The following is a 24,524-nucleotide window of genomic DNA, read 5'->3' as shown; positions in this document are numbered from 1 at the left end:
AATAAGGCTAATGCTTCTGTAAGAAGAAAGGAAAATAAAAAATCCCACCTCTATCTGCATTAAAATTTATTTTCAGGACAGAATCACACCATTTACACAGGACTGGCCTTTCGCCCCACAACAGATAAATTTGCACTTGCCTGAGCAAAATTTCATTCTCCCCACAATCAAATAGCTACCAGCATGTTTTGTGAACACTATAAATCTGCCCATGTTGATTCATGAAATGAAAAATATCAAGGGAAATAAATAATCCTTTACTCCCTGCCATGCCCAGGAATAAGAACCTGCAGACATACTGAGGAAAGAAAAGAAGCAATAAAAGGTTGCCCTTAGCAGGCGTCTGGATGGGACTGCAGCCTCCGCAGCATCCATGTGTGCCAGGAGTTATGTAACTGAGGACTCACAGTCTGATCGCTAGGTAGAAAACAAGAGTTCTGGTTTTATGTTCTTAATTATTCACTATCATTAGCAACTGTGGGAAGAGCTGATCACCTCTTGTTCTTTCTATTTATGAATTAATGTGCAGTTAGAGAGTCCCTGGATCTGGTTGGTCAAGGAGCCAGAGAGCATGCCTCTTCTTGGCCTACAACATCACTAAGCCCTGAGCAAGGAGACCAGCTTCTGCCCACCCAGGTTCCCAGCATCCCTGGGCCCAACAAAGCTTCCAGTATTCTAACTACTGCACAATCAGTTCTTGCCCAAACCTTCTTCTGACCAAGTTGAGGACGTATTTCCAAGCTTTCCAGGCCATATTCTAAATAATTACAGAACACCAAACCCAGACAGTTCCAAGGAGCAGAAGGCAGAGGCAGGCTGAATGGAGCCAAAGGTATGAGAGCCAATGGGATTTGGCCATAGGAGCAGATGTACAAGCTGTGCCTGGAGCTGATCAGAGGACACAATGGAATGGGAAGAGGAACAAGGGCAGCCACACAGAAGCCACGCCAGTTACTCAACCTAAAACTCCTTTTCTCCCCCTCAGTCATAGTCCCTGCAGATGCCAGGCAAAGCTGCCAATCTGAGGAGGCTTCCACCAAACAAAGCACAATCCTTACATGGGGTGTACACAGATACCTGACAACCCTTACATGAGCTGTACATGGCCACTTGGCTATCCCTACATGGGGTGTACATGGAAGCCTGACAATGCTTACATGGGGTGTGCATGGATGTTTGGCCATCATTACATTAGCCACTTTCCAATGCTGCCTACCCATTTTTTCACTAGCCTACCCATTTCTCATCTAGTTGCACCCCTTCATTCACAGAGCATTTAACATAAAAAATGTGAATATAAAATGATATTTAATAAAATATCATTAAGCCCTCCAAATGTTCCAAGAATACAAGACAGAAGAAAAGAAAGTTCACTTGTTAGCATTCTAATGTATCTCAAGGACCTGGGAGAGAACCTAGCACATAGTAGGTATAGAATCAATACTCATTAAATGAATGAACAAGGCTTGAGGCATGAAGGCAGTTGCTATCTGAGGATACAGTAATCCTAAATATCACCTCTAATTGTTTCCTTTTGTAACTAAAGAACTGGACTGTGGAGCTGTCAAAAGTTCCCTCGAAGGTCACAGTACAGCTGTGGAGGTGTTAGTGGGTTTAACTGGATCCACAACTCCTAATTGCAAAACAGAATGCTCCTTCTTCAATCCATATTCAGACCCTTGTACTTTCAATGCCCGATAATTAAGAGCAATGAAATTAGAAAGGAGGAGTTTATAGATCTCCAAAGAATTTTACTATAAAAATGATTAGAGGTGGGACTACACAGAATATCAAGATAATAAAAACAAATGTGAAGGATGGGTGAAACCACCTGAGTTTGGGTCAATGAAATGAAAGCCTTGTACTCTCAGTTTTGCTACACTGCTGCTTAGAATTCCTGAGATTCCCTCCATTACTCTGCTTTGAAATTGTTCAGTAAACCACATCAGACATTCCTCGACTAACACTCTCACAGTCTGGCCTTCCCTGCTGGCTCCCTGGAGACTAACACATACCCAAGCTTCAAAAATTCTCCCTTGGCACTAAAAGTGTATATATTTTGAAAGGCAATAAATAGAGGTTTGTGTCATCTTTGGAGTAGCGTTTTGGAATCTTCTCCAAAGATTTAAAAAATCAAAAAGCTGCTTGGTAACCATATGCAGGGTAAAGAACAAGTAACAAATAAGCAGTCCCCAAGACAGTTCTGATGACGGGGAGAAGGGAAACTCTTAGCAATGGTGATACTGTTTATAAACAACAACAACTGCAACACTTGAATCTGCACAACACACTCTGGGCACTGCTGAAGAGGGGAGGGGATCAGAGGAGAAATATCAACAAGACCTTTGTCCCCGTGGCACTACAGTGATAGAAAAGGGAGGCTAGAATCACAGACACTGTAAAGACATGATCACAGTTGTCATCCAACATTAATGCTCATATAGAAGCTAGAGAGGCAGTATGGTGGTGACCCACAGGGTCCTCTGACTGGCACAAGCCATTCTGGCAAAGAAGGTGAATCAAATGCTGTGCACGGGAATGCCACATGCCAAGGGGATGCTGGGCTTGTGATGCTATCTGGCAGTCAGGGCCAGAGCATAGCAGACTCTGGGGCAATGACAAGGGCCTATGAGCTGTGAGAAGGCAAATATCATGCATAGCAGATCACCTCAATGAGATCATCCCCTGAAAAACAATCCTTTATGTTTGCACAACAGAACAAACAGCTGGAAATGAAGCAAGGTTAATCAGGATGTGAGGATTAATAGATAGCGTAGCATTTAGGAATGACAACAGAAAATCCTGTCTGCAAGTCCAAAGAATGGATGGTAGATGCATTAATTCAAAACAGGACTAACACAACCTAAATCTAAGTATGTGAACAAAAGAATCTGGACCTTCCTATAGAAATAATAAGATAAACAAAGTAATAACATAAAGTTAATAAGGTGTGTGTGTGTGTGTGTGTGTGTGTGTGTGTGTGTGTGTGTGTGTGTGCGCGCGCGCGCGTGCGTGAGTGGTCACTAGGGCTGTGGGCCCCTCTGGTAAGGCTTACACATTTTGGTTCCCTGAGGCACCTGGCAACTTGTCACACACAATACTCACCAAGAACAGACTGGCAAAGGTAACAGACAAGTAACAAAGAATTTCAGATGTGGGCTATAAAGATAGTTCACAATTAATTCCATCATGTGTCACACCGAGAAAATCAAACCGTGGTTTCTAGAAAGAAGTCAGGGAGTGTTGGGAAGAATGCTCTGAATGTCACATCACTTGTATTATAAAATGTTCTGTCTTACGGATAAGGGAAATTTCCCTCAGCTTTCTGTGTCAAGAACGCTGTCTTCCCTGAAAGAGTTTTTATGTTGCAGACAATATAGATAGTATTAATGAATTGTTTCCCTCTTCACTTTACTATAGGGAAGGCAAATATATGTCTCTCTGTAGCAACACAGAGAAATGTGTCTGTTTGTTGCAAACTTGTAATAGCTTCATTATTTTCCTGTTCTTATTTCCCCTTTATCTCCTGCTTCTCATTTCATCCAGATATATCTATATCAAGAGATGTCACTGCCTCATAGCCTTAATGTATAAAATTGTGTATAAAGAATCTGTAAATAATATTTAAGCAAAGAATGCCTTAGAGCCCCACAATTTACTCCATAGTGCAGCCTTTGCTGGTTATTTTACAAACCAAGGCAGTTAAAGCACAATAAAGCTGATTTCCAATCAGAATATAGGGGTTGGCTCCCTGTGGCCCCTAAGAAAGCATCCAAAGAATGCCATGATCAGTTTCAGAGGTCTGCTTCCCACTGCTCAACTCCCTCCGCCCTTCACAACATCTGTTCACTGCCTGGGTCCCACCAGTTGTACTTCCCCAGCTCTCTGGAATCTATTTCCTCCTTTGACTTTCCATTGTCATGGCTGTAATTCAAGCTCTCATCCTTTCTCTCCTCAGTTACTGCGGATGCTCCTGACCAATATCCATCTCCCAGCTCTGCTCCATACAATCTGTCTTTCAGTCCACAAATGCAGCTTTGTGCCAAAATGTATCCATCCATCCACTCACTCAATAAATTTCTACTGAGAATCTACTAAAGGTTAGGCATGTGTGAAGACTTGGTGACAAGGAAATAAAGAAACCTGATCTCTTCTCTTAAATGTTTTGTGAATAGTGCAAAAGCAAAACAATAAACAACGCAGCACAGTTTGACAGGCAAACACTTAGAATTCCCAGGGTCCTGCTGGGATGTGCTGAACAGCAGGTGTGCTGCATACTCATGAGTTCCTTGGCCCACAGTGCAGCTCCAGGCAAGATGGAGGGAGGGTGGTGGTCCATGTCACTAACCCTAAGCTACAAAGACCAGTAAGGATGATCACTAGACCCAGATCAGCCTAGACAACATAACCAGTGTGAGGTCGCCTATCTCAAAACAGAAAAGAATGAGTGTCAAGCAAAGTAGGATGGACAGAAGCTGGGGAGGGAGGACCTAGCAGACTATTCTATTTTGCCATGATTCCTTTCTTACAAACAAAACAAAAAACCTCCAGTAGTGGCCCACTTCCAATCCTGAAACATGGATTCTATAACACCAGATGCAAAGCATTGCCCTGCCCAGTGTATTCTCAACTCATGCCCCATCACTATGTCTAGATTTTTCCTTAAAGACTGCAAGCAACTTGTATCCATAGTCAAACTCACTACTCCCCTCAACCAGTGTGTGACTCCCATCCCACCCACCCAGCCTCTGAACCTCAACCCCTAAGCCTATTTTTTTCAATACATTTTAATGTCACAACTATTAATTATGAATTAAGTATGGTTCCCACCTCCAGAGGTTGGAGCTTTGTAGAAGTAAAATGCAAAATAGCTATTATATTAACTATAAGATATGGAAGTGGCACATGATATGAATGTCTACAAAATAATTACTTTACTGCAATAAAAACATACAATAGGTGACCAGATGTTAGGGTCAAATACAGAATCCTGCAAATATTTTAAAAGAAAAGCAGCATTTAAACTAATCCTTGTTGGGGAAGTCAGTTCTAACCAATCAGAAGAAACAGCCAAGCCCTCACTGACTACTTCTATTTTCAAATCCCACTATGCCTTGACCACAGAACAAACTAAAAAATGAAGCATTTGTAAACATAGTAGATTCCAAACTAAAACATTAACCATGTGAGCATCATCCTTAACTATCTATTAGTCTTAAGAAAAATCTAGAAGAATTTTATACCAGCCCAGTGCTAATGAGACAAAAGTCCCTATAACCTCAGGTGCAGATTAGGATTGCCAATGAAACTGCAACTAGCCATTTCTCCATGAATTATAAAAAGCAAGCAATATGCTCCAAATCTCCAATTCTTAGGACAGTTCAAGAATCATCATAACTGACTTACTTGAGAATTAAATACTAAGTAGAACATGTTTCCTGGAGACAGGAATAATTGAATTTTCATGAAACAGAATGCAATGTTTGTTCATTCTATGTAAACATATACAGATTGCAAGCAAGGCTAGATTAATTCCTTCAAAGCACACTAGATTTCTACAAACATAATGAAGCTGTCTGGGGTAATAAAGCGTTGGAAGTCAACATTTGATGACTTTTTCATTCATTTCTGTATACCTGAAGTGGTGAGAGAAAAATGAGACAAAAATATAGGACTTTTATATGTAAATTAATACAAACTCTTCCAGGAAACACACGAAAAGCTCAGAATCAAAGGAAACTGCATTTGCATACAGAGAGATGAGCAAGGGCCTCAGAAGCTTGAAGTTCTGACAGCACCTGCAGTCAGGTCAGAACACTAAGTCACTACCAGAGAAGCCAAGCCTTTCCCAAATCCTTCCAGGAAGAACGATGAGGACAAAACAGCAATGTGGAAGATCTCAAGCACCTGCAGAGGTGATGACTGAAGATGTTGCCAAAAGGTATGGAACTGCTCCCCATTGTACCATGCATCACCAGAGTACTGCTGAAGAAAATGAGTGCTACTAACAAGGAGTCCAGTGCACAGCTTCTGCAGTGCTCAGCTCAGATAACCAGCCACATAGCAAGCTAGATTGGTTTTAATTTAATTGTGCAATTAAAAAGTCCAGTAGTCAAAGAAATGGAGCTGCACACAGACATGTTCAGATCACCTTCAGGCATACATGTTATCCAGCTAGTACAGACTACCCATCCACCAGCTACACTCCAGGAGACAGACATACCCAGGATAGCCTGTCCAAGGAGAGTCAGAATGATGGTCTGGAAGAGAGAGGGGCCAACTGGACATCATGTGTTTCACTCAGGGTACACCCAGGTTTTATGCAGCACACAGCCAGTGTGATTCAGTAAAACTCTATGGGAAGTAAGCTTCATGCTGCTTTAGGAAGTTCGGGTGGGAATTGGTCTCCAATGACTCCATCTAAAAACAACGCCTCAGCTAAGACAAAAATGCCGTGCTCATTAGTACATTTGGGCGACTTATGAAACAGAATGAGGAGGAAGTAGTATGGAACTTATATGGTTCTAGACTGCCCAAAGACCCTCTGTGTTCATCATTATTGGAAAAGTCACAACTGGAACTAAATTATCCTTCAATCTGTAATTCATTATCATGCTCAGACTGTTGTCTATTTGCATTGTCTCCTATAAGACACTGCCACTTAGTTTCCCCATCTGCCCATTGTCACTTTTACCCTTGTCCTACATGTATCTTACTAGACTTTCCACTTGGTCTCCTACTCTTTGGATGGGTTGTTATACTCACACCATAGCAAGACAAGAATCCCAACATCAATCTCATCTCATTGTCTCTCTACATAAGTTCTCTCAATGGATGGCTACTACCAGTAGAATGAGATATATTGCTTGTTTTGCATGCCAAGCCCTTCAAACACTGATCCTAGGGCTAGAGAGATGGCTCAGTGGTTAAGTGAGCACCTGCACAACAGGACACAGCCACCTCTAACTCCAGTTTCAGAGGATCCAATGCCCTCTTCTGACCCCCATGAGCACCATGATTGCATGTAGTGCACACACATTCAGACATTTATGCAGGAAAAATACCCATCCATACACATATAATAAGTAAAATTTTCTTTGAAAAACAAAACTGAAGAACTGGCCCTGTTTAGATGCCACCGTAGTTGACTTACTCCCCATGTCTGTGGATATACCCTAGCAGGTCACCCCAGAACATGTACAACTGCCTTCCCCTCCTTATAATACTCTGCATAGGGAAAAGTTCTGTGCATCAGAGCTATATGATCAGTTACTCAACCTTGCTGCTCACCCCCAGCTTGGAATCCAACAAAAGATGACTTTATACAACTTCTCCAGTAACCACTTTCTGTCTCAACTATTCCTACAGAACCATGGACACCATGGCTTCCTCATCATTCTCACTCCCAGACTGTCTATATCTCAAAGGCAGATACTTCCACTGTGCTGTGCCCAGCACCTATCACAGACCCTGTCACACAGATGCTCACTAGAAAGCTAGAGATTATAAAGGTAACAAAAAAGGGGTCCAGACAGAAGTTTCGAATATGCATGACAGACTTTGAGAGCTTTTCCTTAATACCCTTTAAAGCCCAAATGCTGTACTTGCATAGACAGGTACCACATACAACCTGACAAATAGGTATTCCAAATTGCTTATGTTGGTATCAGACACTTGTTACCCTAAGGACACACCTAGATGTAAAATTTTAAGAGTATCTCAAAGTTCATCACTCCTTTCCCAAAATGAAATTCTATCTTCTCCTTAGTATACTGTCAATGCAAGCCTTTTCTGTTTTTTTTTTTTTTGTTTTTTTGTTTTGTTTTGGGGGGGTGTTTTTGTTTTTGTTTGTTTGTTTGTTTGTTTGGGGTTTTTTTGTTTTTTTCGAGACAGGGTTTCTCTGTGGTTTTGGAAGCTGTCCTGGAACTAGCTCTGGAGACCAGGCTGGTCTCAAAATCAGAGATCCCCATTCGTTAACTCTCCATCTTATGGTGTCTCCATGAAAGGGTTTTGGCTTTTTATTTGGAGAAGGTTGTAGGAGGGAGATATGTGACCGGTTCCCTGGGCTAGTAGGCTTGGGAATAGCCGGGTACTCATCTTTCATTTAGGGTTACCTCTTTGTAACTCGGATGTCCTAGAGGCAAGTACACAGTATTTTAAACTCATCATTTTCCACCTTGAGAGCTAATAAACAACACTGTGTGCATGCATACGTGTAGAAACACCTAAAAATATCCAAATCCTAAAATCCCAATTGAGAGTCATAATTTTAAAACACAGCAAAAATTATGCTGATGGCAATACTTCACACTCTCCCACTCCCCAACGCAAGCATAGCATGCCATTTCATGATGGCACTGCTTCTAGCCTAAATTACAGAAATGAATATCGGGAAAAAGACACAAGAAAAGATCTTAGTAGATTGTGTTTATCCTCACAGTACCATAAATAATCCCTAAACCTCTAAAATTGCCTTTTTACAGGGGAGAAAATAAAATTTAGCCACTGGGAGCACATCACACCCGCCTGCAGAGCTGCCGAGATCCCATAAAGCAAGGGCTCCATAAATACTTTACATACAATTCAATTATATGAGCATTCTAGTTCTTCTATTTTGTTTTATTTCTGAGAATTTCTTTAAAGGGGAAAAAGAAACCTCCTTAACCGACCATATGTAACAAACTGCTCTGGTCTGCAATTTTCCACATAATAATACAGAACAAAATGTGAGGCCCAGTTGACATTTAAAAATGCTGGGTTATTTAGAAGATCATACTCTAGAATAGGAGAATTTAAAGGAAATCTAGATACACTGTCTTAGGCCACTTATTTTTCAGTGAAGAAACTTAGACTCACATGACTTGCCCAAGACCTGCAGCCCAGAAAGCAGGCCCCTGTCCTGATATCAAGACCCTTGTGCTCTCACTAACTATCTGCATTAGCCGAGATCACACCGAGCAGCTAAGAGGTCCCTTTCATTTCCACAATTCTGCTTCTATGAGCATAGAAAAAGAAGAAGAAAAAAACAAAGACCCTACCAATTACCATGAGGGGTAAGAGGCTCCTCTTGTGGATCCTGCCGTTCCTTCTGGATTTGTGTACAGGCACTAATAATGTGCCAGGCACTGTCCTAGAAACTCAGAATATCACAGTAATCAAAAGCAAGAACTGAACCTGCACCCTCATAAAGCAACTATTGTAGTGATTTCTGACTCTTTTACTTGTGACTGATTAAATTCAAATGTCTGAACTAACTTGAAGAGGATTATATCAGAAACACTCTGTGTTATCCAATGTTCTATCCAAAATATGTAATGTAATCAAATAAAACAGAAGAAAGATTTATTTTGGTAGCTTGAACTCATGTTTAGTTGGCCCTATGGCCTCTTGGGCCTGTGGTGAGGCAGTATCTCCTGGTGGGGTCACTTAGCAAAGGACTAGGACCCAACATCCTCTTCAAGGGCATGCCCACAGTGACCAGAATCCCGCCCCCAGGGTCCACCTCTTCAAAATTCAACCATCTCCTATATGCACCCTGGCCCTAGTATACTGGTCTCTGAGGAATATGTACCCAAAACCTAGCACAACCCATATTAGTAGCATGTAAAAACGCCTAAGGGAGCAACTCTCCAGATAAACTGCACTGCTAACTCCTGTGTGGCTCACAGAACCCAAAAGTACATCTCATACTGAGACAGTATTTAAGTGGCTGCTGAACAGTGAGAAGGAAATAGAAAAACTCACACTAATTTCAGCCATCTTTCACATTAAACTACAGAAGAAAGTAAGGTAGAAATGCCTGGAGGAAAAAAAAATGAGTAAAGTCTCCTAGACTTTCTGTGACATGAAATTGGAGAAGACAATCTCAAGACCTTGGTCAGCTGAAATGAACACACAATACAACCACCAAGTACATTTTGTTACTCAATAATGGCATTAGGCAACAAATCAGTACAAGGTCTCAGGACATGTAACAACCACCAGACATCTCTGGAGCAGGGCTTTAGGGTTGGTAACTGGACTAAGAAAACTCTATGAACACATAACTTTTGTGTTATGAACACAAAAGCAGCCAACTGCATAGGGAATGTTCACTTATTACAGCAGTAGCAAAACACTAGTCTGTCTTCCAACCACATCTACTGATATCCCATTGGCCAAGTCAAGAGGGCGAGGCCCAAATCAGCAGGATAGAGAAATATGCTCCTCCCACAACAGAAAATGCTTCAAATTCACAGGGCAACATGACAAAGGAAGGAGTAGATGGTTGGATGAAATTAGATTGGAACAATCTAAACAATCTAAACTGGCTAAATTAACAGACTTCTTACTTGGTACTTTTCAGTCCATTTCATCAGTTTGATCACATAGATGGGAAGGGAATAGGGAACTGAGAGGCAATTACGTTTTACAGTCACCAAATATACAAAACAATAGGTGATGAAAATAAGTGTCCTAAATGGGTTCTTTTCTTCATTTCCCCAGCATACAGTGTGCAGAAACTCATCTGTCAACACTGGGCATGCAGTACACAGCAGAAATGTTGCAAAATGCTCCCAGGAGCAAGCACATGCCCCAGTCTGAAGCCAGAGTTTGAGCCTTCACTTTTACACTAACAAGAGAAACACTGGAGGGTGATAGGATTAGAAGCAGAATTAGGGAGAACTAAAAACTCTACTAGGAAACACATCCAATTCCCTGCAAAAGGCATAATGGAAACCTCAGGCAAGCTCGAAGCTACAATTCCTAATCAAGCAAGAGTACCCTAAAACATACCTTCCCAGCCAGGAGAAACTGTCACAGAAGGTGGGACCAAATCCGACAGAACACTATGAGACAGAGGTGGATGCCAGAGAGGATTAAATATTTAGAATCCCAGCGTTGAGAATATGAATGATACGACAATAACATTAGAGACATAAAGCTACCAAGACTAAGCATGAGAAGCAGAGAGATGATCTGCATGGAGCTTGTCAACTTCCACCCACTCACATTTCCTGTAGAAGGGATTTTTTAAAGAATGATAGAGATATAAAGAAAACTAAAGCTACTCAAGGGAGAACCATATGTATTTCATATATATTTATATATTTATATATATATATGTATGTATGTATGTGCATATATATATTACTTTATGAACTAGCAACTAAAAAGAGAAGAAAGTCACAATCCTGTGAAATATAACACATACAAATAACAAGTGAATAATAGCTGAAATAAATGTAAAAAGTCTACCAATCAGCTTAGAAAAAGAAATGGGAAAATAAAGCCCAGTTGAAAATAGAGAGAAAAACTATAAATGTCAAACAAAAACATAAGAACGCGTTCAGCCATAATATGAATCAGGTAGCTGAGGACCACAATGAGCTATTTTTATAATCCCCCGATGGATGAAGCAGAACAAGGTTAGGTGCTGAAGATGACAGTAAGCAACAAGGGCTTTCAAGTGCAGTCTACAGGCAATACAAAATAGGCAAACCACTTTAGCAAACAATTAGATCGCTCACACACACATGCACAAAAATCCCTCAAGATGCTCCTGAAAACTGACTTTGCAATTGAAACTCTGGCCTGTCCATGCCTGGAGGGATAGTATATTCAGCATAAGCAATCAAAAGTGCAAACAATCAGATATCCTTTAAGAAGAAACAAACTCAGATATATACAGCCAAGTGAATTTACATAGTGTGAAACAAATGAACCACAACTAAACAACACTGGAGATGATTTCATAATGTCATACAAACAAATCACACAATTATATGCAGTGTTACTCCGTTGGTAAAAATGTACAACCAGGTTAACATACTGTGCAAAACCTTATGAAATCCAAGGTAGAAACAAAATGAAGAATAATGCATGTTGGCAGGAAGGAGAGAAAGAGAGGAATGAAGACATTGCCACAGAGAGAAATCCAGGTATTTTCAACAGATATGAAAATAAAAGTATAACTTGAGAAGAGAGAATTAAAAGAAAGCATGAAGATTCCTAGCATCCTTTCAAGTGGTATCAGAAAATCTGCTGACAAAAAACTACTGAAGCATGTTCAACCACACTAGTGACAGCAAAAAAAAAAAAAAAAGTATAGTAAAATAACATTGACACAAAATATCTCCATCGTTTTAAGTGTGAACGTAAATAACTGATCATGTTCAATGTTGCCCATGAGCACAGTTGGAACAGAAGCACTGCCAAATACCACAGGTGCTTTTTTCTTTGCAAGTGTTGACCATGTGCTTCATAGATAAAATGAGCTAACCCCAGACACATACAAAAGACGTACCAAAGGATACTTGAGTAGACTGCTTTCAAAGGCCCACCCATAAGGAGTGACCAGAAAGAAGTGACCACAATGCCAAGTTATTATGAACAAAGTTCATGCTCAGCAATGTGGAAGACATTCCTGCCATGTGCACATTGAACAAAACAGGATGAAACTCCAAGAGTGACTCTACTTTTACGAAACATGCGATTCCATACAGAGGCATGTAATAGTTACACTTTTTAATGTGATTAAGAGTTTGACATTTGGTTTAGGAAATAACTTTCAATCTCTTTTTTTATACTTTTTATTTCTGGTTATTGCAGAATACTGTTACATCAGAAAAGCTGATTATCTGTTTCAAAAAGGGAGGAAAACTATGTCCATATTTGAACAGACCTGTTTCAACAAGCAGTCTGAAAATACACAAAAATAAATGAGTGCACACAAGACTGACATATACCTGTGGGCTTGGTGGAAGGGCAGCAAGAGGGCCAAGCCTCAAAGCAGGGAAGAGCTTGGAGGAGGTGAAAGGAAGGGATGGGGTGGTGGCAGCCTGACTGAGCTCAGACAGCCTTCACTTCCTTTGCCTCAGAAGTACACTAGCCTGAACCGGGATTAATAATGCTGACAGACGAAATATGCAAGTGGCACCAACACAACCACGTGTTTCCATAACACTCACATACTTGTGTCATGTAACTGTCCTGTCACCAGGAGCATCTGCACAATCTCGCCTGCAGGTCACTTCAGTGTACCTCTCCCCCAGATTAAAAACAAAAGGCTCTGGGCATGTAAAAAAAAAAAAAAACAGCCAGAGGAGCACTATGGGAAGCAAGCCAGCCAAAAATTATGAAGGATGGTCAAAACCTGGCAATATGATCCACAGCAAGCATTTCTTGGCTGTTCTTTATTTTATTTTATTTTTTAACTTGTGCTATTTTTGCCCTAAAGGTGATTCCCAGCTGCAGAGCCACAGGTATCACAGGCAGTGCACACTTGAGAGAGACCTGTGTCTGTATGCAGAACTGAGGGTTTACATGAGTGGCACAGAGACTATCCCTCACAGAGGGTCAGGAAGCAAATTCTCTGAGTCTGTATGTGTAGAAAACCCTCAACCCAAGTGTCAGTCAAAATCCTGAGCAGCACACGCTCATACCTGTCCAGCAAATGTCAAGCAGACTGACCTGGAATGTGAGGCTCTTTCCCAGGTTTCAGACTTAGAAAAGTACATAGATCCATGCAAGGTACTCAAATCAGCACTGCAAACACACTGAGACGTGAATGCTGTGCACAGAAACACACCCAAGGTTCTTTCCCTTTTGAAATCCCAAATGTCACCACAGGATTACAACTGGACAAGAACACACATAATTCCCCTTCCTAGTGCCCTCACACAATACACAACCAGTACAAATAAGCAGAAAGGCATGATCCATTCCACACAAACATCCACACAAAGGGGCTGAAATTATCAGGCAGCATCTTTTTTTTTTCATATAAACAAGTTTAATGTAGTAACATGGAATGCAAAAGATTAGAATCATTGTTAACAATGTAATTTTACTTTATAAAATCATTAAAATAAATAAAACAGGACAATGATCAGAGTAATAGTACCACTATAATCACATTGAATAGAAAAGCTACTGTTTTAAGGATGTATAACAAAGGCAGTACCACACATTTTGTGACACAGATGCCCATGATAAAGAAACCAGGGTAAAAGTACCTCCACTGAGAGCTGCTCACTCACTGACGAAAAGAACCCTGGGTCTCTAGGTCTGTCAGGCAGTATCTTTAAGGTGACTGTTATAATTTTGCTCTCAGAACAATTCATTTTGTAAGAATGAAAATTCAGGCATTCTCAGCAGAAAATGGAAACTGTGAAACATAAGCAAATATCAATTACCAAGAAACAAAAATGTTATGGAAAAAAATGGTATTTGATGACCAGGGCAGCAAAAGTGAGATAACAGAGGATACAGGCAGTGAATATGAGGTTATTCCAAGGGTTAACCTGATCTGAAAGACAGAAGAGAACGAAAAGAGGAGGGAGAAGGAGAGAAAGGGATAGGGAACAGGAGGGCAAAGAGGGAGGGGAAGAGAGGAGAGGGTCCAGAGGTTAAGAGTTCATCCAGAGGTGGCTCAAAACGATCCGTTATGAGATCTGATGCCCTCTTCTGGTGTGCAGATATACATGGAAGCAGAATGTTGTACACATAATAAATAAATAAAATCTTTAAAAAAAAAAAAAGAGTTCATCCAGAGGACCCAGAATTGATCCCCAGCATCAACATATATCATGTCTTCAAACCATCTTTCACTCCAGTTCCAGGGAATCTAACGCCCTCTTCTGGCCTCTGCAGACACCAGGTATGCCACTGATGAACTTGACACAGGGCAAACAACCAAAACTCTCATACATATAATTTATTTATTTTTTTAAAACAAGGATCTCTGCGGACAAATAAAGAGGAAAAAGGGGTAGTAAAGTAAATTCAAAGAAAACTATCTAAAAATATGAAAACCACATTCCTGGAAATCAAGAATGCAAAAAACAAAAATCTTAAAAGTAGCTTAAAAATAAATAACACAAAACACTGTAGAGATGGACAATTATTGGGCAATTGACATTATTATGTTTTTTAATATAACATAGGCACAATAAAACAACATTGTTTTAAATCGCTAAGGCACAATACAACATTTTTTTAAATTGCTAAGAGAAAGGAAAAAGCCACCAATCCATAAGTCTGTGTTCAATAAAAATATTCTCCATGATAAAGTAGGGAGGTGTAAGGGATGTCCTGTATGCTGTGAATATCTGTTTCTCTTACTGGTTGGTGAATAAATGCTGATTGGCCAGGCAGGAATAGGCAGGGCTGTCAGACTAGGAATGCAGGAAAGAGGAAAGCACAGAGGGACTCCCCAGGGGGATGCCATATAGCTAAAGAAGGAGTAACATTCCACAGCTTTACCGGTAATCCCCAACTTGACAATACATAGTATAACAGAAATGGGTTAATAATTAAGAGAGAGCTAGCCAACAAGAAGTCTGAGCCACTGGCCAAATAGTTTATAATTAATGTAAGCCTCTGTGTGTCTATTTGGCTATGGGACCCTGCGGGACAGAAGCTCCATCTTCAGGTGAGCTCGATAAAGCAAGTCTAAGGAATTTATCAGCAGCAGATCAGCCTGTAAAAAATGCCATAGGAAAATTTACACACCAAGGGAAAAAAAGGTACAAAAAACTAAATACACATTGAATTATGAGGTTTTCAATGGAGCCAGGAATAATCAATGTAAATATAACAATAAAAAGGTAATTAAGGAGGAGGGATATACAATATTTTAATATAAATAAGCTTCAAGAAAGAATTGCCACAGATAAAAATGTGTATCTCACAAGGATGAAAGGAACAACTCCTCTGCAAAACATAACAGATGTAGAAATATACGCACCTAACAACAGTGCCCCAAAACATAAGGAAAAATTGACAGTATTTAAAGGACACAGTATAGAAGTCCATAATCACAGGAGAAGACATTTTTTTCTCAGCACTAATAGAATACTAAGAAGAGAAAAATAAGCAGGCATTGAAAAGGTGAACAACAATAGGCAATTATTTGGAAGTTAATGACACTTAGAGAATATTCTATCATGGATTCCTTCTCAAAAACATAACCATGTCCACCCAAAGGCTTTTACACAGACAGTTATAGCAGCTTCATACTTAACTGCCTCAAATTGAGAGCAATCCAAACATCCATCAAAAAATTGAGTGGGTAAGCAGATTGAAATGTATCTACGCAGTGGAATACTGATAAAATGAAAGGCAATGAACTAGTACAGCACTGACTGATAACATTAACAGAGGGAAAACTCAAAACTGCTGTATTCTAAGTGAAAGAAGCCATATATCAAGAATACATACTGACCATAGGACAGCAATTTCAGAACATAGTAGAAAAGGAAGGCTGAAATGGCAGAAGCTATAGATGGTGGCAAGACAAGGTTGGGGGTGGGGCAAATCACAAAAAAAGTCAAGAGCAAACATGTTGATGAAGAAAATACTATTTATCTTGACTGTGGTTATGACATAGTCTACACCAAAATTAGGGAAATATTCGATTTATCCCAAACACAGCATTTTCAAAGCATGGTGATAGAGTTTGGGAGGTATCAGTTCAGGGTTAGTTGGCTCAGTATTTTAGACTACGGGTACAGTAGCACCCCATGATAAGAACATGTGGTAGGGTACACTATTCACATCATAGAGGTCAGAAACAGGGAGGAGCCTAAATTCCCTGTAAGGGAATGTCCTCAGTGATCTAACTTCATTTCCAATACACCCCACATCTAACCTGGGGACCAATCCTTGAATACATGACTTTTAGGGATATTCTGGATCCAAATTACTATGTTGTAAGTTTTTACGAGGAAAAAGTACTTTTTATTATTTTTGTAACCTCCTTGTCTAATACCCTCTATAACATTTTTTTTTAATGCTACTAAACAGTATGTCTAGTGTACCAAACAAGCCAAGGCTATGCTAAGGCTGATGCCCTTTAAAAGCTGATTAACTTAGACCACTAACACTAAATCACAGAGCAACTATAGAGATGAGCTGTCAAAGAGGGACAGACAAAACATTAATACAGGGAAAGCAGGATAGGAAGACCAACTGGGAAGCAGCAGTGATGACAAAGATAACTCCTGGGAAACAGGAACCGAACTTATCCTGAGATATATTTCCAACCTCTATATCATGTGTTCCATCCTGAGACCTTCCTGATAATCATCACTTTCACTATGCCTACTATTCATTTTTCTGTTACAAATAATTCCCACGTGGTACCATTATAGTTTTTATATCTGTGTGCCATGATAGTCTCAAAGGGACAATATTGACTCTATTCCCTATTAGCCTTAGAAAGACTGCAAAAAATATTTTATACACAAACAGGCAAACAATAATTGTGTAATACTAACTAGACACTGATAATGAATGGATTTACAAAGGTTTCATAGGAGTCCATTTTACAATTCAACAAGGAGGCAAGGAAATTGCATGTCAGAGTTCTCTACAGGAACACAACTGATAGAATGAACATGTATATTAAAAGGGGATCTATTAGAGTGCTTTTCAGTTTATGTTCTGGCCAGTACAATAATCACTATCTCCTGATAAAAGGCCAAGAGCCTAGTACTTGAGGCTGGATGTCTCAGCTGGTCTTCAGACTATGTTGGAATCTAGAAGAAGTAGGCCCAAATCCCAGTGAAGAAATAACTCAGCACTGGGATAGATAAACTTGCCAGTGAGACTGAGGGCAAGCAGGTAAAAATAGAAAGCTCCATTTTTCCATGTCCTTTTGTGTAGATTGCCACAAGTAGATGTGCCCAAGATTTAGGGTAGGTCTTCTGGCCTCAAATAATCCAGATTTAAGGTGGATCATTATGGTGATATATTATGTGTAATTTAATAAAGACTGCCTGAAGTATCAGAATGCAAAGCCAGCCACACTATTTAGCGACAGAAGCTAGGCAGTGGTAGCATACACCATTAATCCCAGGACTCAGGAAGGATCTCTGTGAGCTCAAGACCTCCCAGGGCTACATAAGAATGAATCAGTCTAAAAGATTAACAGAGTTCACACCTTTAATTCCAGCCCTAGAGAGGTATATAAAAGACAGGTGCCCAGTGTCTCAGGCTTCACTCTGAGATTTAGTCTCCAGTCACATTGAGGAGAAGCAGCAGTCTGAGGCTTGGTGGAAAGCTCATGGAGACAGGATCACCTCTCTTGGACTAAGGTAGAGGTAAGAGCTAGTGGCTGACAGCTTTGCTTTCTGATCTTCAGCTTGAACCCCAACATCATTCTCTGGATTTTTATGTTTTGTGTTACAGGCCATCCCAACTCAAATGATCCAATCAAGAAAATCTCTCACAGGTGTACACAACTACTTAGGTTCTAGTTGATTCCAGACATGGTTGAGCTGGCACGCCCATCAGAGACAAAGATTCAGTGTTTTAAGTTATTTTCCACCACAGACCTTTCTTTCTGACTTGATCTATGTATAACCTTCTGAACCTCACAAGGGGTCAATAAATGATCCATTCCTTCCAGGCACAATCACATCCAGTCATCATCCCTTGGTGATGGCTTCAGATGTTTGCATCTCATACCCCATACTAATAGACAGAAGCAGCCTGAGTCATCCCAGCAGGAAACTGTGTAGCATTGGAACATGACTCAGTAGTGTCCTCAAAGCACCAGGGGGTGTGAGGTGGTTAGCCAAATCATCAGGAGAAGAGACAACACTCACATCACAGTTACTAAGTCTAGGAGCCTGAAAGTCACAGTGAATATATAGAACACAAGGAAGAAAAGAAAGGGTACAATTGTGTGAGCAATTAAGGAAAACAAAACAAAACAAAACAAAAAAACAAACATGCTCTAGACATGAAAACATATATAGCAAGGCCAACCAGAGTGTGCATGTCTCATCTCATGCTTTAAGAATATGCACTGTAGAGACAGTGACCAGAGAACCACCTGCCGCCACCACTATAATGGCTGGTGGAGAATTGGGAGAGAAAAAGAATCAAGCAAGAGCAGTTCATGTGCTATAGAGAGAGGCAGAACTGGAGACATGACAGTAGCAAGGAACAGCCTGATGGGAGAGGCCCACACTGCCACCTGAGGCCATGTGATATCTGGGGCTGGGATGCCACCGAGGGCCATGTGTGGTTCTGTGGCCCTACCACAGATGGGGGTCTGTGTTGATGTCCCTGATCCTTGTTACCATCAGAGGTCATGTGGATGCCAGTGGTCTAGTCTGCATCAAAAACCATGTTGATGTCCTCAGGCCATGCTGAACTGGCCCTGGGAGTGCTGGCTCCAACCCTCATGAAAGAGCAGGCCCCTCTCCTTGCTGGGTTCTACAAGCAGGGAAGCTGACCCTGCCCCTCACCTGAGGCGGGCAGTCAGAGCAGGGGCCCCAGCTGACAAACTCAGCTACCAGTCAGTCCTTCATCCAGGGTTTTGAGTTGGCCCACCCCAACATTTACACCGTCTATGACGTAATCCGTGAAGGGACTATTCCTGCACAACTACAGCCACAGATCTTGATGACTTCGGACAAGAGCAAGGATATCTATCCAAGTGGAGTTTCACGAGGGTACAGTATTGACAGTGTACCAAAAGGCAGAGGCCATGCACCAGATGAACAACTTATTGCAATGAACATTTGCAATTAAAGCAGATCAGGCAAAAGGTACTACTGTGAGACACACCGCAGCTCCCAAGGCCACTGTGAAGAAGGAATATGTGCCAGAAAGGGAGGCTTTTCTTTTGTGGGGGAAGCTAAAAGGGTGGAGGCAGACATGGAAGAACTAGAGAATGTTCAGAAATATGCCCTGTATCATAGGAGATGGTATGTGAGGTAGCAGAGTTCCTCCACAGAAAATAATTATAAAACAAGTGAAGATGTGTGCCCCGTATGTCCCATTGGCTTCCATTATTCATTTCATGTTAGGGAAGAGTGGGTTGTTCAAAATCAATTTTTTGGCCTTTGCAAAATCATGTACTTCACCATTTGGATAGCATTACCTGGTTGCACTTAGTTTGGTTTCTATTGCTGTGATGATGACCATGACCACAACCAACTTGAAAAGAAAAGGCTTATTTCACTTTATAGCTTCATAAAGGGAAGTCAGGGCAGGAACTCAGGGCAGAAACCTGGAGCCAGGAACTGAAGCAGAAAACATGGAGGAATGTTGCCTACTGGCTTGTTCCTCCTGGCAGGGTCAGTGTGTTATCCTATCCAACCCAGGACCACCAGTTCAGACATGGCCCTCCCCCCAGTGAACTTGGCCCTCCCATATAAATCAGTAGTCAATAAAATGCCCTGACAGACTTGCCTACAGGATGATGAATATATCTTCACAACTGAGGTTCCTCTTTCCAGATAACTAGCTTGTGTCAAGTTGGGAAATAACCATGATATCCCTGTGTCCACTTCAAATAAGAGAAAACCAAGAGTCACAGGACATGAGTAAAATGCCTCTTATATTCAGCTGCTGCAGATCAGTGCTTTAACAATCAGCCTGAGATTCTGAACACCCAACAGCCACTCAGGACTTTTACTCTCAAGCTCTATTTCCACCCTTCATCCCTGCATCAGCTTTCTATTCATCAGAAAGCTGTCTATAAAGCTTTGGGCTAAAATGCAGAGAGCGGGGGACATTCTGGAGGACAATGAGCAGAGAAAAGCCCACATCAGTTACTCTCTATTTGGTGCTTTGCTGACTAATCTCAAAATATTCACTAAAAAAAAAATCAGACTCAACAATATATATCTACATACATATAAATACTTATTTTGGTGTGTTTGAGGCTGTTTCATTCATCACAGGCTGGTCTTGAACTTACTACATGGCTGAGGATGTCCTTGAACTTCTGATTCTTCTCCTCTACCTCCTGAGTACTGGGATTACAGACTTATATCACCATGTCTAGGTTTATGTAGTACTTGGGATCAAATCCAGGGCTGTATGCATGCTAGGCAAGACTTGACCAACTAAACTACAACGCTAGCCACAAAAAAATAAAAACTCTTTTATAATTAAATTCATAGTCATATTTTTAAAAAGAACAGTTCTGAAACCAAGTCTAAATGGCATCATTTTTATTAGGTAACAGCCCCCAACCCCCAGAAAAGAGTTGCAAAGAGCTTTCTCAAGTTTGGTTAGAATTTAATTAGCTACATGTATTTCCAGGTTCTTTCACTTGATGGTAATACCTTTGCTGAAGGTGGGGAGCAGCAAGTAGGTAAAATGGGCCTGTGTGGTTTTATTTTGTGCTGTAGTGTAGTTATCAAATCTCTCCTAAATTCTGGTTACTGAACTGAATGCAATAAGAACAAAAGAGGATTATATATTAGCTTTATTCTTGAATAGCTGGGAAGACAAACGGCACTCATGTGACACATATCTAAATGCCTTCGGGGCAGTTACAAAACCCTTCCCTACCCCCTAAATGAGTACAGAATCCTAAGATCCAAATCTAGCTGCCAAGAGCTGACAAAGGGGACTCTCCAAAGATAAGACACATTTGCAAAATGAGGAGTGATGAGCATTATATCAAAGATGGGTCTGCTGGGTATTCTTGGAGAAGCTGGTGATGCTGCCCCTGGTGAAATAACTGTAGGTGATTATGCAAATGGGATCACATGAGAATAGAGAGGTCCTCTACAAAACCTGTAAATGCAGTGTGGGGTTCTTTCCTACCTGAATTGACAAGCTGCTGTTCCATCACCCCACAGCCAAGAACTTCAATCCATTCTCCACCAAACTTGATCTCCAGCTCGAAGGAAGGATGGGTAAAGGGAAAGTAGCAGTCCACCCACCGAACCTCCAGTCCTGCAGAGAACCAGAGAACAGGCACACTGAGTCATAAGATAGTCTACTCTCACTTGGTATCAAATTTGTCTTTTGGCTAACTACATCAATTTTAACATTCTAAATAAATCAAACAGCAAACAAACTCATTGGCAAAATGATGGGGCAAGATAATAAATACTAAAACGTGCAAAAAACTGGGCATGTCTGATGGGGGAAGTGCTTCTGTGTATGGGTTTGTTTTATTAGATGATAAATAAAGTACTGTTTGGCCAATGAGGCAGCAAGTTAGGCGGGACTAGGAGTCAAGGAGGATTCTGGAAAATGTAATAAGGAAGTGGTGATCCAGGGAGAAAAGTGACATAGCAGGCAGACACATATATAAGCAAGGGCAGGAAGGAAGTCGTCCCCTTCTCTCTTCCTCCTCGTCTCTTCTCTGGAGTCACCACGTGATCTACCAGCAAGAGAGGGAACCAGTGGAAGGCGTCCTTGATAAGTCTTATAAAATATATAAATTTATGATAATTAAGACTGAGCTAGCAGATGAGAAATCATAGTCATTGGCCAAGCAGCATTTGTACGTAATATAAGTCTCTGTTTGTTACTTGGGACCTTAACATGGTGGCGGGCAGAACTTGGGCGGCCTGATGGAAAGCGACCATGTGGCAGCAGGACTTGGGTGGCTTGTCAGATGAAAAAGCAGGGGATTCTGGTGGTTTCTGTAAGTGACAGTGGCACATTTGAGTTAAAGAAATTATACTTTCACTAGGCTGTCCTCCAAATATATGTATCAATGGTGAAATAACAATTCTGGGTGTCCTAAGTTCAACTGCAAAGGCCTAAGGTGGTATGCAAAGCAAACAGAGTGAATCATTTCACTCCTTTCTGGGTGTATGCTGAATTGTTAACTTGAAATCCATCACACCTAATTCAAGCACAGTGGTCTCACTAAGCCCAGAGCTGTTGTGTGATATTTGTATGCTGTGAAGATATATTGTTGTGATTGGTGTAATAGAAAACTGAACAGCCAATAGCTAGGCAGGAGAGATAGATGGAACTTGCGGGGAGAGAGAGAACACTGGGAGAAAGAATGGGGTTGCCAGCCAGACACTGAAGAAGCAGGATAGGCAGTATATACAGAAATAAGGTAACACCACATGGCAGAGCGCAGATTAATATAAATGGATTAATTAAGTTATAAGAGCTAGTTAAAACAAGCCTAAGCTAAGGCTAAGATTTCATAATTAATAAAAAATCTCCATGTCATTATTTGTAAGCTGTGACACAAAGAAAAATTCACCTAAAGAAAGCTCATATAACACACCAATCCAGAGCAGCACTCCTTACAGAATGACTTCCAATTCCATGCTCTTTCTCTAGCATAATATAAGGTCCTAATCTGTAGGCAAGTAGATTCAACATACACACTTATGCCTTCTTAAAATTCTATGTTGAAACTATGCCCTTCTATGTGGCCCAGTGGATCTATTTCTACTAGCTCCATATTCCTGCTGCTGAGAGTCTAAAGAACTTAATGTAGAATGTAGTCTGTTCTCTGCTAATATCTGCAATGAATCAACAAACTCTTCACTTAGAGATCCCCACCCAGTTCCAGAGTCATGTTCTCACAAACCACAATGTTTAGCTGAGGAAAAGGAGACCAAATTTCACTCTCCTAGAAGTGCATGTTGATAGTTTAATAAATTATTAACAGCTAACAAGTTAATAAAACAAAGTCTTTCAAATTTAAGCAAAACATTTAAATATCAAACATTTTCCTACATTAAATGGCAAATAGATTTCAATATCAACAAACAAAAAAGCAATACCTACTAAATGTCAGAATCGATCTTCAATAATCAATCAGAAATACGGTGCTTTTGAGCAATGATATCATTATTTAGCAAAGAAAAAGATTAATGAACTCAAAACAGTGATGCCTGAGAAGAGTGGTGGTGACCTGAAAGCAGAGAGCAGATGGGAAGTCCCCTAGTGGCTTGATGACCCTATCGGGAGCACAGAAGAAACAACTCACCTGAGTTCCTGTCCCTCCCTGGGACGGTCCTTCTCTTCCTCTTTCTGGCAATTCCACAGAAACCAATCCACTGTGAATTTATGACACTCTATTTTCTTGCTCAAGACCATCTGACTTTGAACCCCATAGAAAGCAAGACACATAACAAATGGAAGTGCTAGCAATTGTGTCCATCTTCTGAGCCCTCACTATGCCCCTACAGTCCTGTTTCACAGAGAAGGAAAAACCAAACAGAGAATCTACCTTGTTCAAAGTCACACAGCTAGTGCAGGTGACTAAACCAAACCCAGGCCTGCTCTACTCTAAATCCCTAACCTTGACAATTTAAATATAATTCCCTGACCATCAATAAAAACTCAAGATAGAAGCCAGCTGTGATGGCATAAGACTGTCAACCCAGCACTTGAGAGGCAGAGGCAGAGGCAGAGGCAGAATTATAAGTTTGAGGCCAGCATGGTCTATACAGCAAGTTTCAGACTAAAGCTATATAGTGCAACCCTGTTTTAAAACAATAATAATAAAATCATACAGAAGCAAAGTCATGAGACCTGGTGGCTTTTCTGTAAAAGTGGAGTTTTCAGTTGTTTTGTTCAACATGAAATTTCTTTTTCTAGTTAACTGCTGTCTGTGGTGTTAATTTTTGTTAATAATGAAAATCTATTTCTCCTTCTGGTATATACATGGTATAACAGAAAAACATTCTATTATACATGTAGAAAATACACAAACTGACAGATATTGACAGATGTATACATATATGAATCTGTAACCACATCCAAGTTAAAGAGAGAGCCAGGAATATAGACACATGTCTGTAATC

The 24,524-nt window shown here is 40.6% G+C and overlaps 1 protein-coding gene across 10 annotated transcripts in view; it reads right to left on the bottom strand.

The window, feature by feature from the left end:
* The window catches only part of Fars2 (phenylalanyl-tRNA synthetase 2, mitochondrial), a 426,758-nt gene that overhangs the window by 259,851 nt on the left and 142,383 nt on the right, over positions 1–24,524 (bottom strand). For 8 of the 10 annotated variants that reach the window (XM_035442922.1, XM_035442917.1, XM_035442919.1 and 5 more), the window contains one exon: positions 21,559–21,690. The exons of the other annotated variants lie outside the window; for them this stretch is intronic. In XM_035442922.1, coding sequence (XP_035298813.1) covers positions 21,559–21,690 — 132 coding nt within the window. The remainder of the gene's footprint in view (positions 1–21,558; positions 21,691–24,524) is intronic. 10 annotated transcript variants of the gene reach the window in all.

Source organism: Cricetulus griseus, chromosome 3, assembly GCF_003668045.3.
Source record: "Cricetulus griseus strain 17A/GY chromosome 3, alternate assembly CriGri-PICRH-1.0, whole genome shotgun sequence".
In the NCBI taxonomy this organism is placed as follows: domain Eukaryota; kingdom Metazoa; phylum Chordata; class Mammalia; order Rodentia; family Cricetidae; genus Cricetulus; species Cricetulus griseus.
This window is presented reverse-complemented; position numbering and strand designations above follow the sequence as displayed.